Here is a 12644-nt window from a genome sequence, read left to right on the forward strand (position 1 = left end):
AAGTGGAATACTGTTCCTGAAGGCCAGAAACTATATACTAAGTAAGACTCGCTATACTTTAGCACTCAGCACTAGCCACCGTGACCCTCTGCTATTGATAGTAAATGTGGGAGGTGCTCTTAAAGAAGATGACATGAGTATTTGGGTCATTTACTTCCTACAGCTGATTTTGGAGATAGTTATCTATGATAAATGATATGTTTTCTGGCTTTTTTAGTTTATTACTTCTGATACTGAAAAAGGAAATCGACATGATTTCCCTCTTTCAAAATCTGATCATCTACCTTTTGCATTTTTCATCTTTCTGTCTTAACAGTTCGATTCGTCTTGAGCTCTGGGTGTTGTATGTAGGTGACGAGTCACTGAATTCTATATTGGAAACCAACATTTCACTGTATATTAACTAACTAGAATTTAAAAATTTGAAAAAAACCCAGTTTGATCATTTTTATATTTCCCGCATAAAAATGCTGAATTTTTAAAGAATAATGATTCAGTTCATTTTAATTCAGCAAAAATACCATACTTCTATATTTTATACTTTACATCATAAGCCAGAATAGGTTAGACTAATCCATTTCCTCAAGTCCATGGAATTATTATCATCTATAATACTTTGGAAGTCCATGGAATTATTATCATCTATAATACTTTGGAGTAATGATTGGGTTATATTTTTATAATACTAGTTCTCCTTGTGAATCAACCCATTTCTAGAAGATCTCATATTTCTCTTACTCGATGCCTGGGTTTAATTAGCAGTGAATAACCGTGTTCAAATGTATAGACATGCTACTTTTAAAAAATAGGCCTGAGAGATCAGAAATAAAAGAAAAGCAAAAAATCATCATATCAGGAATGCAACTGTGTAATTTCTTACCTATCTTTAAAGTGTAAGCCCAGTGCCATATTTTCTTAACATGCACAGGGCAAAGATAGAAATGTGCATTACGAATTCACTAATTGTAGAGGTCATTTTGAAACAAGGGCCACATTTCGTATCAATTTAAAAGATTCTTTATCAATTTTCAGAGCAGTTCAAAATTCTCATTTTAATAGCAACTGCCACATATGAAATGTAGGAATTTGGTGCCTCATAAATAAATACACGAAATCTGTGAAATCGAGGTGCATGCTTGCAAATGAGGAGGCCTGGCAGCTGGGACACATTAATAATGCCAGAGGGGTCACCATCTGGGCACATGCATATAAAATACAGCTGCATTCCTGGCCAAGGGCAGCCTGTGCATCTGGATCCCATCACCAAATGTTCTCCCCACCCACATGTTGTGGCAGAAGGAATTTCCTGACGAATCAGATGCTGCCCAAAGTTACCATGCTTTTCCTTGGAGCTAGGCACATCATTATTCGAAAAAGAATAGCAAATCAAGTCAAAACAAAGATAGCTTTTTATTGGCCTAATTATATAGAATGATGATTGGATCACACAACATAAGAGAGAGAAGGAAAGGGAGGTGGGAGAGAGAAAGAAGAGAGAGAAAGAGACAGAGAGAAGGAGGCAGGGAGGAAGGGAAGGAGGGGCAGAAGGAGGAAGTTATGTGATGCTCATTTCCTTTGCACTGCAAATCCCTAAGTATTTGCAGCCATTTGTCCATGTGTCTCTGTATATTTGTGCAGGTGGAGGTGCAGCAAAAGCAAGGAGATGCCAGAGGTAAGCAGAAAATTATCATGTAAATAAATGACTCCAGGAAATACTGCTGCTATAATTAGTGCCAAGGCAATGAAGGAGCGTGGACGTAAATCAGACAAGTAAAAGATGGAATCTTGGCATACGGAGGGCCATTAGATTTTCACTTGGTCCTCACTTCTATCTTCAAATCAATTCAGACTGTTGATTTTGCTCTTCAAATTCTTCAAGGAGATTCTGCAATGTTATGTATGTATGAAACTGTATCTATTTGTGTGTTGCCTCATTTAAAAAAGATTCAAGGAGGCATAAGGCTTTTTTTTTTTTTAAGGTATGGTAATATGTTCTAGGGTTTCACAGCTATTAATAGGCAGGAAGTTGATTTAAATAGAGCAATATTTCAATCTGTGGCAAATTATTTGCCTGTGTGTGGAGGCAAGTTAACAGTGTGTCTGAAGTCCAAATTCTGTGTATGTAGTCATGTAGGCCTTCTAGTGATTTGAGGGGAAGTACAAGGATTCTTTTTTGGCCCCTTCCCCCTATTTCCCGCAGATATGAAAAGTGGGATATATAAAAGGAGGTGGAGAGGGTGGTGTTGAATGAGATTTTATTTTTTAATTAAATGCTGTTTAAAAAATGCTGTTAAAAGCATTTGGAAATAATTTAACTTTGAAGTTCTGCCAAGTCCACACCATATCAACACTATGAGCTGAAAAGAGAAAAATTCAAATATCCAGATGCTCTATCTTGTACTAAAACTGTGACTATTTGGAAACATCCAGGTATTTAGTAGTATTCCAAACAAAATAAGAATTTTCCACTTCTTACCTACTTTCTCTCTTCACTTTTTGACATCACACAGGAGCAGTTAATGTCCTATTTTTAAATGTTGTTTTCTAAATAACATGTTTCCTTTGCTCTAGGTATTTATAATAAGCTGCTCTGACACACATACAGTTCCTATAGACCATGGAACAGAATCTAAGACAAATTGAACAGTCACTTCAGAAGCTAGACATTTCTTGAAAGTTGTAATCTGAAAATGTTTCCAGCATTTTGGATTAGTCCCCTCCCCCCTGAAATCCAAATTGTTCATGAAATGATGTGAAACTAATACTATTTTATATGTAGTAGATAATACCTTCAAGGTGTAAATAAATAATAAGTGACCTGGCTCCCACCATGTGCCATTTATTTCTTAATTGTTCCCCGGCAAAATCGGGGGTTGCCGTAATTTTTCCAGCTATCTTTCTGTTATTGATTCCTAATTTAATTTTTGTGGTCTGAGAGTATACTTTGTATACTTAAATACTTTTTTTTTAAGATTATTTATTTATTTATTTGTTAGAGAGAGAGAGAGAGAGAGCGAGCACAGGCAGACAGAGCGGCAGGCAGAGGCAGAGGGAGAAGCAGGCTCCCTGCCAAGCAAGGAGCCGATGTGGGACTCGATCTGAAGTCAGCTGCTTAACCCACTAAGCCACCCAGGCAATCCCTATACTTAAATTCTCTCACAAATTTTTTGGTGTGTTTTATGTCCTAAATGTGGTCTATCTTGGTGAACGTTTTATGTGAGCTTGAGAAGAATGTGTACTTTTCTGTTGTTGGATGAAGTATTCTATAAATATCAATTAGCACAGATCGAAGAATTGTGCTTTTCAGATCAACTCTATCCTTACCAATTTTCTGGCTTCTTGCTCTATCGACTGCTGAAGTAAGCTGTTAATCCAACGAAGCAGTGGATTTGTCAATTTCTCCTTGCAGTTCAATTAGTTTTTGCCTTGTATATTTTGATGTACTCTTGTTAGGTATATACACATTAAGAATTGTTATTCCCTTTTAAATAACTGACTCTTTTATCATTATGTATTGCCCCTTTTTTCTCCCTGATGGTTACATCTGTATTCTTATGAGTTTCTTGTCAACAACATATAATTGGGTCTTATTTTTAGTTTTCATTTGTTTTATTTTTTTATTCACAGTGACAATCTCTTTTTTTTTGAAGATTTTATTTATTTATTTAACAGACAGATGTTACAAGTAGGCAAGAGAGGCAGGCAGGGAGAGAGAGGAGGAAGCAGGCTCTCCATGGAGAAGAGAGCCCAATGTGGGGCTCGATCCCAGGACCCTGGGATCATGACCTGAGCCGAAAGCAGAGGCTTTAACCCACTGAGCCACCCAGGCGCCCCCAATCTCTGTCTTTTAATTGATGTATTTAGACTATGTACATTTGAACGGACTGTTGATATAGCTGGATTACTATCTATTCTATTTGTAACTGTGTTCTGTTTGTTGCATAATTTTTTGTTTCTTTCTTTTCCTCTATGACCCACCCCCTTTTTTAGGCTCTCTGGCTTTAAGTGAGAATTTTATGATTCCATTTTCTTTCCTCTCTTAGTATATGTATTTTTTAAGAGAGAGAGAGAGAGAGAGTGAGCACAGGCATGCACGCACACAAGTGGAGCTGTGGAGAGGGGTAGAGGGAGAGGGAAAGAAAGAATCTTAAGCAGGTTCCATGCCAGCACAGAGCCCAGCACAGGGATCAATCTCATGACTGAGATCATGACCTGGGCCAAAGTCAAGAGTTGGGCGCTTAACTGACTGAGCCTCCCAGGTACTCTAATTACATATTTTTAAAAAGGTGTTTCAGTGGTTGCCCTAGAGTTTGCAATATACATTTACAACTAATCAAAGTCTGTTCTCAAATTATACTATTCTGTTTCACTGGTAGTGCAAGTATCTTATAACACAGAAATCCCAATTCCTCCCTCATGTTTCTTCTAACACTGCTGTCATTCATGTCATTTACCATATACTACAATCAACCAGTACAGTAAACCCTTGAACAACATTGATTTGAACTGCATGGGTCCGCTTATATGTGGATTTTTTGACAGTACTGTATCATAAATGTATTTTGTCCTCCTTATAATTTTCTTTCTTTTTTTTTTATAAGATTTTATTTATTTATTTGACAGAGAGAGAGATCACAAGTAAGCAGAGAGGCAGGCAGAGAGAGAGGAGGAAGCAGGCTCCCCGCGGAGCAGAGAGCCCGATGCGGGGCCCCGATCCCAGGACCCTGAGATCATGACCTGAGCCGAAGGCAGCGGCTTAATCCACTGAGCCACCCAGGCGCCCCCCTTATAATTTTCTTAATAACATTTTTCTTTCTTTAGTTTACTTTATTGTAAGAATACAGTATATAACATATAACATATCAAATATGCGTCAACTGACTATGTTAATGGTAAGGCTTCTGGTCAACAGTAGACTATTTAGTAGTTAAGTTCTTGGGAAGTCAGAAGTTATATGCAGATTTTCAACTATGTGGGGGGTCAGCATCCTGAACCCTTCTGTTGTTCAAGGGTCAGTTGTACATTGTTACAATTACTACTTTGAACAAATAGTTATCTATTTGGTCAATTAAGAATAAGAAGTATCTTATCTTCATTTATTCCTTTTCTGACACTCTATTTCTTTATGTAGACTTGAGTTTCTGACCTATATAATTTTCTGTCTTTCTGAAGAACTTCTTTTAACATTTCTTGCAGTCAAGTCTACTATTAATGAATTACCCCATTTTTTTTGTTTATCTGAGAAAGAAATTATTTCAATTCCACTTTTTAAAGATAATTTCTCTGGGTATAGAAATATAGGTTGGTGGGTTTGAAAAGGATTCTTTTATTAGTAAACTGCTTTTACAATGTATGGCTAAATTTGTGAAACTGTTATATACATCAGTTTGTCTTGAATGCATTCAGAGTCAACTAATGGTACTGAACACTCACTATATATCAGTCACCAAGCTAGAAGTTCTCACAGGAAAATGTTTCTGAATCACAATAACTTTGGAGACAGGTTCATTTCTTCAGTATTTCCATTTTGCAGATTAGGAAACCATGGTTCAGAGATATTTAAGGAACTCATCCTTGATATGAAAAAAAACAAACAGCCTGGTGAGGTTGGATTCTAGTCTCTACTCCGCAACTAATTAGTTATACAAACTTGACCAGGTTATTTAATCTCTCTGAACTATAATTCACAAAAGGAATAAAAATAATTATCTCCCAGGGTAACTTACTGTATAAAAAGCTCCTAGCACAACTATAACAGTAACAGTAATTTGTATATAAATTTTTATATTTAGTAATTTATATATAATAGTAATTATAATTAACATGTTATAAATATTAATATGTTACTAATAGACTGATGGAGATTACAAAATTAAATAACAGAAATAAATCCTCATATATGGCCCCTTGTAAAAAAGAGTGAGGAACTCATGAATCTTGTAACTGTGTTCAAAGCTCTCTGTAGCTCTGCTAGGTGTCACATAATCTTAGGTGCCAAGAGAAATAATTTAAAAGTTAGGTTCTCCCTGGATGATAAAGCTGTTCAGGTCAGCATTTGTGTAAACATGACCATATCAAATTCCATCCCAAAGCTGAGAAATATGTCAGGCAAAGGGGTTTTTTTGATACGGTTCACGCAGGGTATAGTAAGAATGCTGGAACTGGTGCTAGAATCAGCTACTGTTGCTCTGGAAATCATTTCCAGATTCGGGGCTTGCAGGTACCACCAAGAGTTCCTGAAATGGCTGTGTTCTGATGCCTGGATCTGGCATTGAACCCTTAAGAATTGCAAAGTATGGGGCAAATCTGAGGCAGCAATATGGGAAAGATCAGCCTCACATGCTGGCTCTCACCTTCAGCCAAATATTATCAACAGAGACAGGCAGGGGAAAGGGACTGCTCCACCCATTCCTTTGGGACATGAGATAATAGATATAGTTGGACTGATGGGCAAAGAAGTACAAAATATTCTAGAAGCCAAGCATGTCTATGAGCTAATCTAGGGGCGTCCCAACAGGGCCACCATGAGACCTAAATTGTCCTTGACCACTGTAGGGTATCTTTATCTAGGCTCCTGGCTTTACTAAAGTGCCGGGCAGGATCACTCTACGAGAGGCTCCTATCACAGGTATCTGGTCACCTGCAAGGGGTTCTCAGAGCCCCTCTGGGTAACCATAAAATAGAGGAGCTGTGCGATAGAAGAACACAGAAACAGCAACCTTGGAGAGCAGAAGTTGGGGGATTAAGGGAGTCCAGTTGTTAATGAGGGATGGGGTGCAAGCAAAAGTAACAAGCCCGGAAAGTTATTTCAGGCAGCATAACTTGTGGTGGTGAGCGGCTGGAAACAATTTGGGAAGACCATTCCAGCTACCCAACACTTGTTAAGCTCAGGGATGTCTACCTGGTGCCGGTGTAGCCTGAGTCATCAAGGGTTTGAACCTCCAAAGGCAACAAGTCCTTCAAGTGGCCTCTGATTTATGGGCTGATTTGTCTGTGGTTAGGTAGAACCGGACATCAACTGGTGTCGTGAAATACATCTTCAGAGAATTGACAAAGGGGCAATTTCTCCAAATATAAGACAAGGACAAATTCTTTTTGGCATAAGCTACCTTGAAAATCATCAAATAAAAATGGTGGAGGAGTAGTGGGACATAGTGCAGGTCAGCTAGCTCATGAGACATTTCCTTTCAGGAGGCTTTCTATGTAAAATTTACACCAGAGTTGTCATGGAAACTGAACATGTTTTAAAATATCTAATCCAGAGATCATTATCAGTTATAAGGGAATGATGGAACAGGGCTATGAATGGTTTCCTTAAGAATCCAGTTTTCTTCTAACTTAAGGACTCCAGAAATTCTGAATATTAGGTTATTTCCATTTTGCAGATGAGAAAACCATCATTGTTATATTTAAGAAGCTTTTCTTTGATATAAGTGAATAACTTATGAAGTTTTATTCCAGTCTTTTTCTTTTAAAAACAATTTGTTCAAGTAATATATAGAGGATGTTTATTTTAATTGACAAGACAGTGGTACATAGCAGAAAATTAGTGTGTTTGCTTAAACAACAAAAAGACAAGATTTCCCTTTCTAAATAAAATGGGCAACTTGTCTAAACTTAAACATTTTACAGAATTCAAAGAATCCCTTTAGACCCTGTGCTACACAGGGAATGATTTCTATAATGGATAAAAATAAAATACAATACAATACTGGTCTAAGCCAGCACTTCACATGTCACAGACAAGTCTTCTTGTATAATGACCAGGCTAAGTAAGACCCAGAACCATGTGGAGTGTTAAATGAGGGCCTTCTTTCTTTGCAACATGCTCAAGTCTAAATGATTGGTTCTCAAATGTGGTCTCTGGCCAAGAGCATCAGCACCACCTGGGAACTTGTCAGACATGCAAATTCTTGGGCTCCTATTGAATCAGAGACTTTCGGGGTGAGACCTGGGAATCTGATTAACAGTCTGATTCACCTCTCCAGGTGATTCTGATGCACCTTAAGATTTGAGAACCACTGCTGGAAACATTACAATGGCAAGACCTCAGGCTATGATCCTGAGGCCCCAAGATGGTAAGGTTCTCATGGACATGTTCAAGTGGGATTGGTCTTTGCCAACGGGATCATGCTTTGTGTTGCTGAGGTCAGTATAACATTTGCATTAACCCATTTCCATGGATATGCCAACTACGGGTATATGAGTTTATGGCTGTTTGAGTTTATTGCTAATTAAACAAAGTTGCCAGTTGAGTTTATTGCTAATTAAACAAAGTTAGCCTCAATCTTTTGTTGCTGCAGTTCCCAATCTGCCTTTTCCTAGGCCACTCGCAGAAGTTGATCATGCTAAAGGAAAACTAATTCACTTAAACCAAAGTTTCTTAGTCTTGTCACTAGTGACAGGAGGAGCTGTCCTCTGCATTTAGTTGCATTTTAGTTGCATTTGTGGCCTCTACCCACCAGATGCCAGAAGCATCTCCTATCCCCCTCTCCCCTCCCACTAAGGCATGACAATTGAAAATGTTTCCAGATGTTGTCATGTAATTCCTGGGGGCAAGACTGCACCCTGTTGAGAGCCACTGACTTAAACCAAAGGGCTTCCTTCAAAGCAGTGAGAAAGGAAGGATGCAGCAGGAAGAGGAGCAGGCTTCCAGAGGCCCCTGGGGGCAACTCACGTTGTAGGACCGGCCATGCCTTTGTCTCCACTGTACCAGCACTATCTGGGCGACGACCAGGGTGCAGAGGAAGATCAAGATCATCTCCACGTGCATGGACTCATGGCCCTGGTGCGTCTCGTGTATCCTCTCCTGCTGCAGGCTGGAACCAGCAAATGACGTCATCTGAAAAAGCCTTCAACCCTTGCACTGCACATTTAGGGGAACAAAATATCTGGGCTCGAGGAAAGCAACTGGAGATTTCAAATGTAGGGGGTTTTAAGTCTGAGTACAGTTTTCCTAAGTTTTTCTTGCTTTTGCCTTTTCTCTCAGGCTTGAGGAGAGGGCAGCAGAGAGGAGGGGCCTGAGTTCATTAGGGAAACCAATTCCTCTCAGCCCTTAGCTAGCCTGTGTGGTTTGGGCTTCAGCCTTGTCCTTTCAAGTGGAATGATGGGGCCAAGAAAGTCACTGAAGGGCTCTGGAAAGACCTGGGTGCCAGTCCCCAGTCCGGCACGTCATCGTCATACAGACTTGCAGAAGTCATTCATCCCTTCTGCACCGCGGTATCCTCCTTTGCAAACTTAAAATCATCATCCCTCTGTATCTCACAGGATTGTTCTAAAACTCTAAAGCCCATGTTATTTGTTCTTAAATGAGGAATAATAATGATTATCAGGTTAAACCATATGAAATTGCCATTTGTGAAATTCAAAATAGTAAAATAGTGGTAATTCCAAGTAACTTTAAATATTCTGAAGTAAAAGGATATACTGCACATGGTACCAATGAAGATAAACTTATCCAAAGGACTCTAGAAAACTCCTCAGTGAGCTGTATACATTTTTTTCATTATAAGGGGAAAGAAGAAGCCCATGTATTATCTTAGGTAGGTATAAACATTCAGTTGATGGCTGAATGTCTCAGTTTTTAGATGAACTCTTGGCTTTGCATAAAAGTAGAGAAAACACGATTATAGTACGTCATCCGGTTTAACTTCCCTTGGCCGAAGTAGCTTCGGAGGAAACCTAGAGCAGTGGTTTTTGATGTTGGCTGTAAACTTAAAATCACTGGGGAGCTTTTAAAAGTCCCAAGGTCCGAGCCGTGACCAGATCAATTAAATGACCATTTCTGTGCCTTACATGGGCTGAACCATGCCCACCCCCTTCATATGCTCAAGTCCTACCCCCCAGTTCCTCAGAAGGTGAGTGTATTTGGAGATAGGAATTTAAGGAGTTAGCTAAGGTTCAATGCTGTCCGTGAATGGGCCCCAATCCAATCGGACTGGTGTCCATCTAAGATTTTTATATATAAACTCATATGGAGGGAAAAGTGTAAGGCAGCTGCAAGTCAAGAAGGGTTGGGAGAAACCAGACCTGCCGTAAGCATTTCATCTGTTTCCTACAGTGTGCCTCACACAGTCCCCCAAAACTGGATTTGTATGTCCTTCAAAATAGGGCAATGTCAAGTTAGTATTTATTTTAGGCATAAGATACATCTGGTTTTCTATATATGCTGTTTCCCCTGGGTTCTAGTACTTACTATAGGGCCATTAGGGCCCTGTGGGCACCAAATGAAATAAAATAAAAATGAAAAGTTCTTCCTTTTTTGCATTTTGTTAATCAATGATGAATGTATTCCTAATCAAAATAGGAAATACTTATTATATTTGCACACTACTTTATACTTTCCAAAGTAATTCATTACCTTAACCTTTGACTTCTTGCCTCCAGAACTATGAGAAACGAAATTTTTGTCATGTAAGCCACCAGGGCTGTGGTACTTGTTATGGCAGTTCAAGTTCCACATGCGATTTTCAGGTGCAGCCAAGATTGAGAATCACTGCATTAGAGGAAGAGAGAGCAGTCCAGGGTCAGGATTAGGGGAAATGGGAAAATTATGAATGTTGCCAATCAAGTACTTTATAAATAGTGGTTAGCATTACCTTTTGCTCTGGGTGGGGCACCATCAGTCACGAAATCTCTTGAAGTTTCCAGTTATGACTGGATATAGTGTGCATTTGCTGTACTGATCAGAAAACACTGCAGGGTACTATTCTGTGCTGTGAGACTGTGACCTTTCAAAGGCACTCACTGGGTATGTGGGCTGGGTTCTCCCCCTTTACCAGTAATTTCCACCACTATTCTGAAGAGTGAAGTACCAAGTGCTTCCGACAAGGGCACTGAGGCTGCCCCCTGCTGGAGAACATTTAGCAATGAGCCTGCAGAGCCTGGTAAATACTGCCTGAGTTCTCCTTTGAGATGGAATCTTAGAACCTGGATGCTGGGAGGCACATTAGATGTACCGACACCCCACCTTTACCAAATGAAGAAACTAAAGTCCCTATCAGGTAAGCAACCTGAATAAAATTACATTGTTAATAGTCTCTGTGTCGGAAGCTGAGCTTAAGAGATAAGAATGATTTTCAGAAGCTCATTAAAAAATACACTCATTCCTTTGAAGAAATGGGAAGTGAAGAAAAATTAAAGGGTACAAGCACTTACAGTTTTTACAGCCCCCAATCCAAAGTAACTATTTAATATTCTACTTAATGAACAGACTTTCAACTTTGGGCAGGGCGACAGAAAAGTGACTTTATAATTGGTCTAAAATAGGGCTTGCATAGACATAAACTATGCTTTATGACATGCATCGACTTTGTGTATATATAATGAAAACCTATCTCAAACGGTTAACCTGTGTAGAATTACTTTGGAAAGTATAAAGTAGTGTGCAAATATAATAAGTATTTCCTATTTTGATTAGGAATACATTCATCATTGATTACCAAAATGCAAAAAAGGAAGAACTTTTCATTTTTATTTTATTTCATTTGGTGCCCACAGGGCCCTAATGGCCCTATAGTAAGTACTAGAACCCAGGGGAAACAGCATATATAGAAAACCAGATGTATCTTATGCCTAAAATAAATACTGACTTGACATTGCCCTATTTTGAAGGACATACAAATCCAGTTTTGGGGGACTGTGTGAGGCACACTGTAGGAAACAGATGAAATCCAGGTGGTTCAGGTTCATCTTATCAGTGCACATCCATGCTGTGCTAACCCACCTTCTGTAGCCTGAGACATTTACAAATAAATCATAGCTTCATTTAATTTCTTCAACTGTTAAGGTGGAGATGGAATTTTTAGATAACAGCTTGTAAAAAAAAAAAAAAAGACTCATTACTTACTTCCACTCATCATCCGCAGAAAGCTTTGTGTGAGAGATCTGAAAAAAAAAAAAAAAAAAAAAAAGAGCCCTTTTCAGAATTTTTTTCTCCCACCTTGTAATGTACAGAGGGAAAAAATGAATACAATGATAATGATGAGGATGATGATGATATTTTCAGAGACATCCCTTATTTTACAATATTTTTCTCTAGGGTGAAGTCTACTTTTTGACATTTTTTTCTGGTGTGTTACTAGGCAAGCCCATTCAATATCTTACAAGAATTTATTTTGGAAACTAAAGAGACACTAAAATTCATCTGGAAAAATAAGCATATAAGGATAGCCAGGGAAACTCAGGAGAAGAGTAAATACCGGAGAAGTGGCCTACCAGACACTGAAATACATAATAAAGCCACAGAAATTACCTTCCTATTATTGGTCCAGGACTAGGAAGATAGATGAGTGGACAGAACACAGACAGCATCCAGGAACAGACCCAAATACATATGATAAACGAATCACTTCAAATCAGTGAGGAACAAAAATGGATTGTTCAACGAATGCTGCTGAGACAAGTGGTTTTGGAAAAAAATATAGAGCTGTATCCAAACCCCATCTCAAAATAAAGTCCAGGTGGATCGAATATTTAATTGTAAAAAAGAAAGTCTTGGGGCACCTGGTGGCTCAGTTGGTTAAGCGTCTCTTTTCAGCTCAGGTCATGATCCCAGGGTCTTGGGATCAAGCCCCATATCAGGCTCCCTGATCAGTGGGAAGTCTGTTTCTCTCTCTGCTCCTCCCCTGCTCATTACTCTCTCT

General features: G+C 38.9%; 1 protein-coding gene across 2 annotated transcripts in view; it reads right to left on the reverse strand.

Annotated features, from left to right (window-relative positions):
* Positions 1-12644, reverse strand: part of RNF175 (ring finger protein 175) — a 47709-nt gene that overhangs the window by 30866 nt on the left and 4199 nt on the right. For both annotated transcript variants that reach the window (XM_045997802.1, XM_045997801.1), the window contains exons 2-3: positions 11849-11886; positions 8678-8819 (exon numbers count right to left, since the gene is read on the reverse strand). In XM_045997802.1, the coding sequence (XP_045853758.1) occupies positions 8678-8819; positions 11849-11886 (180 nt within the window). The remainder of the gene's footprint in view (positions 1-8677; positions 8820-11848; positions 11887-12644) is intronic.

The sequence above is a fragment of the Meles meles genome, chromosome 2, assembly GCF_922984935.1.
Source record: "Meles meles chromosome 2, mMelMel3.1 paternal haplotype, whole genome shotgun sequence".
In the NCBI taxonomy this organism is placed as follows: domain Eukaryota; kingdom Metazoa; phylum Chordata; class Mammalia; order Carnivora; family Mustelidae; genus Meles; species Meles meles.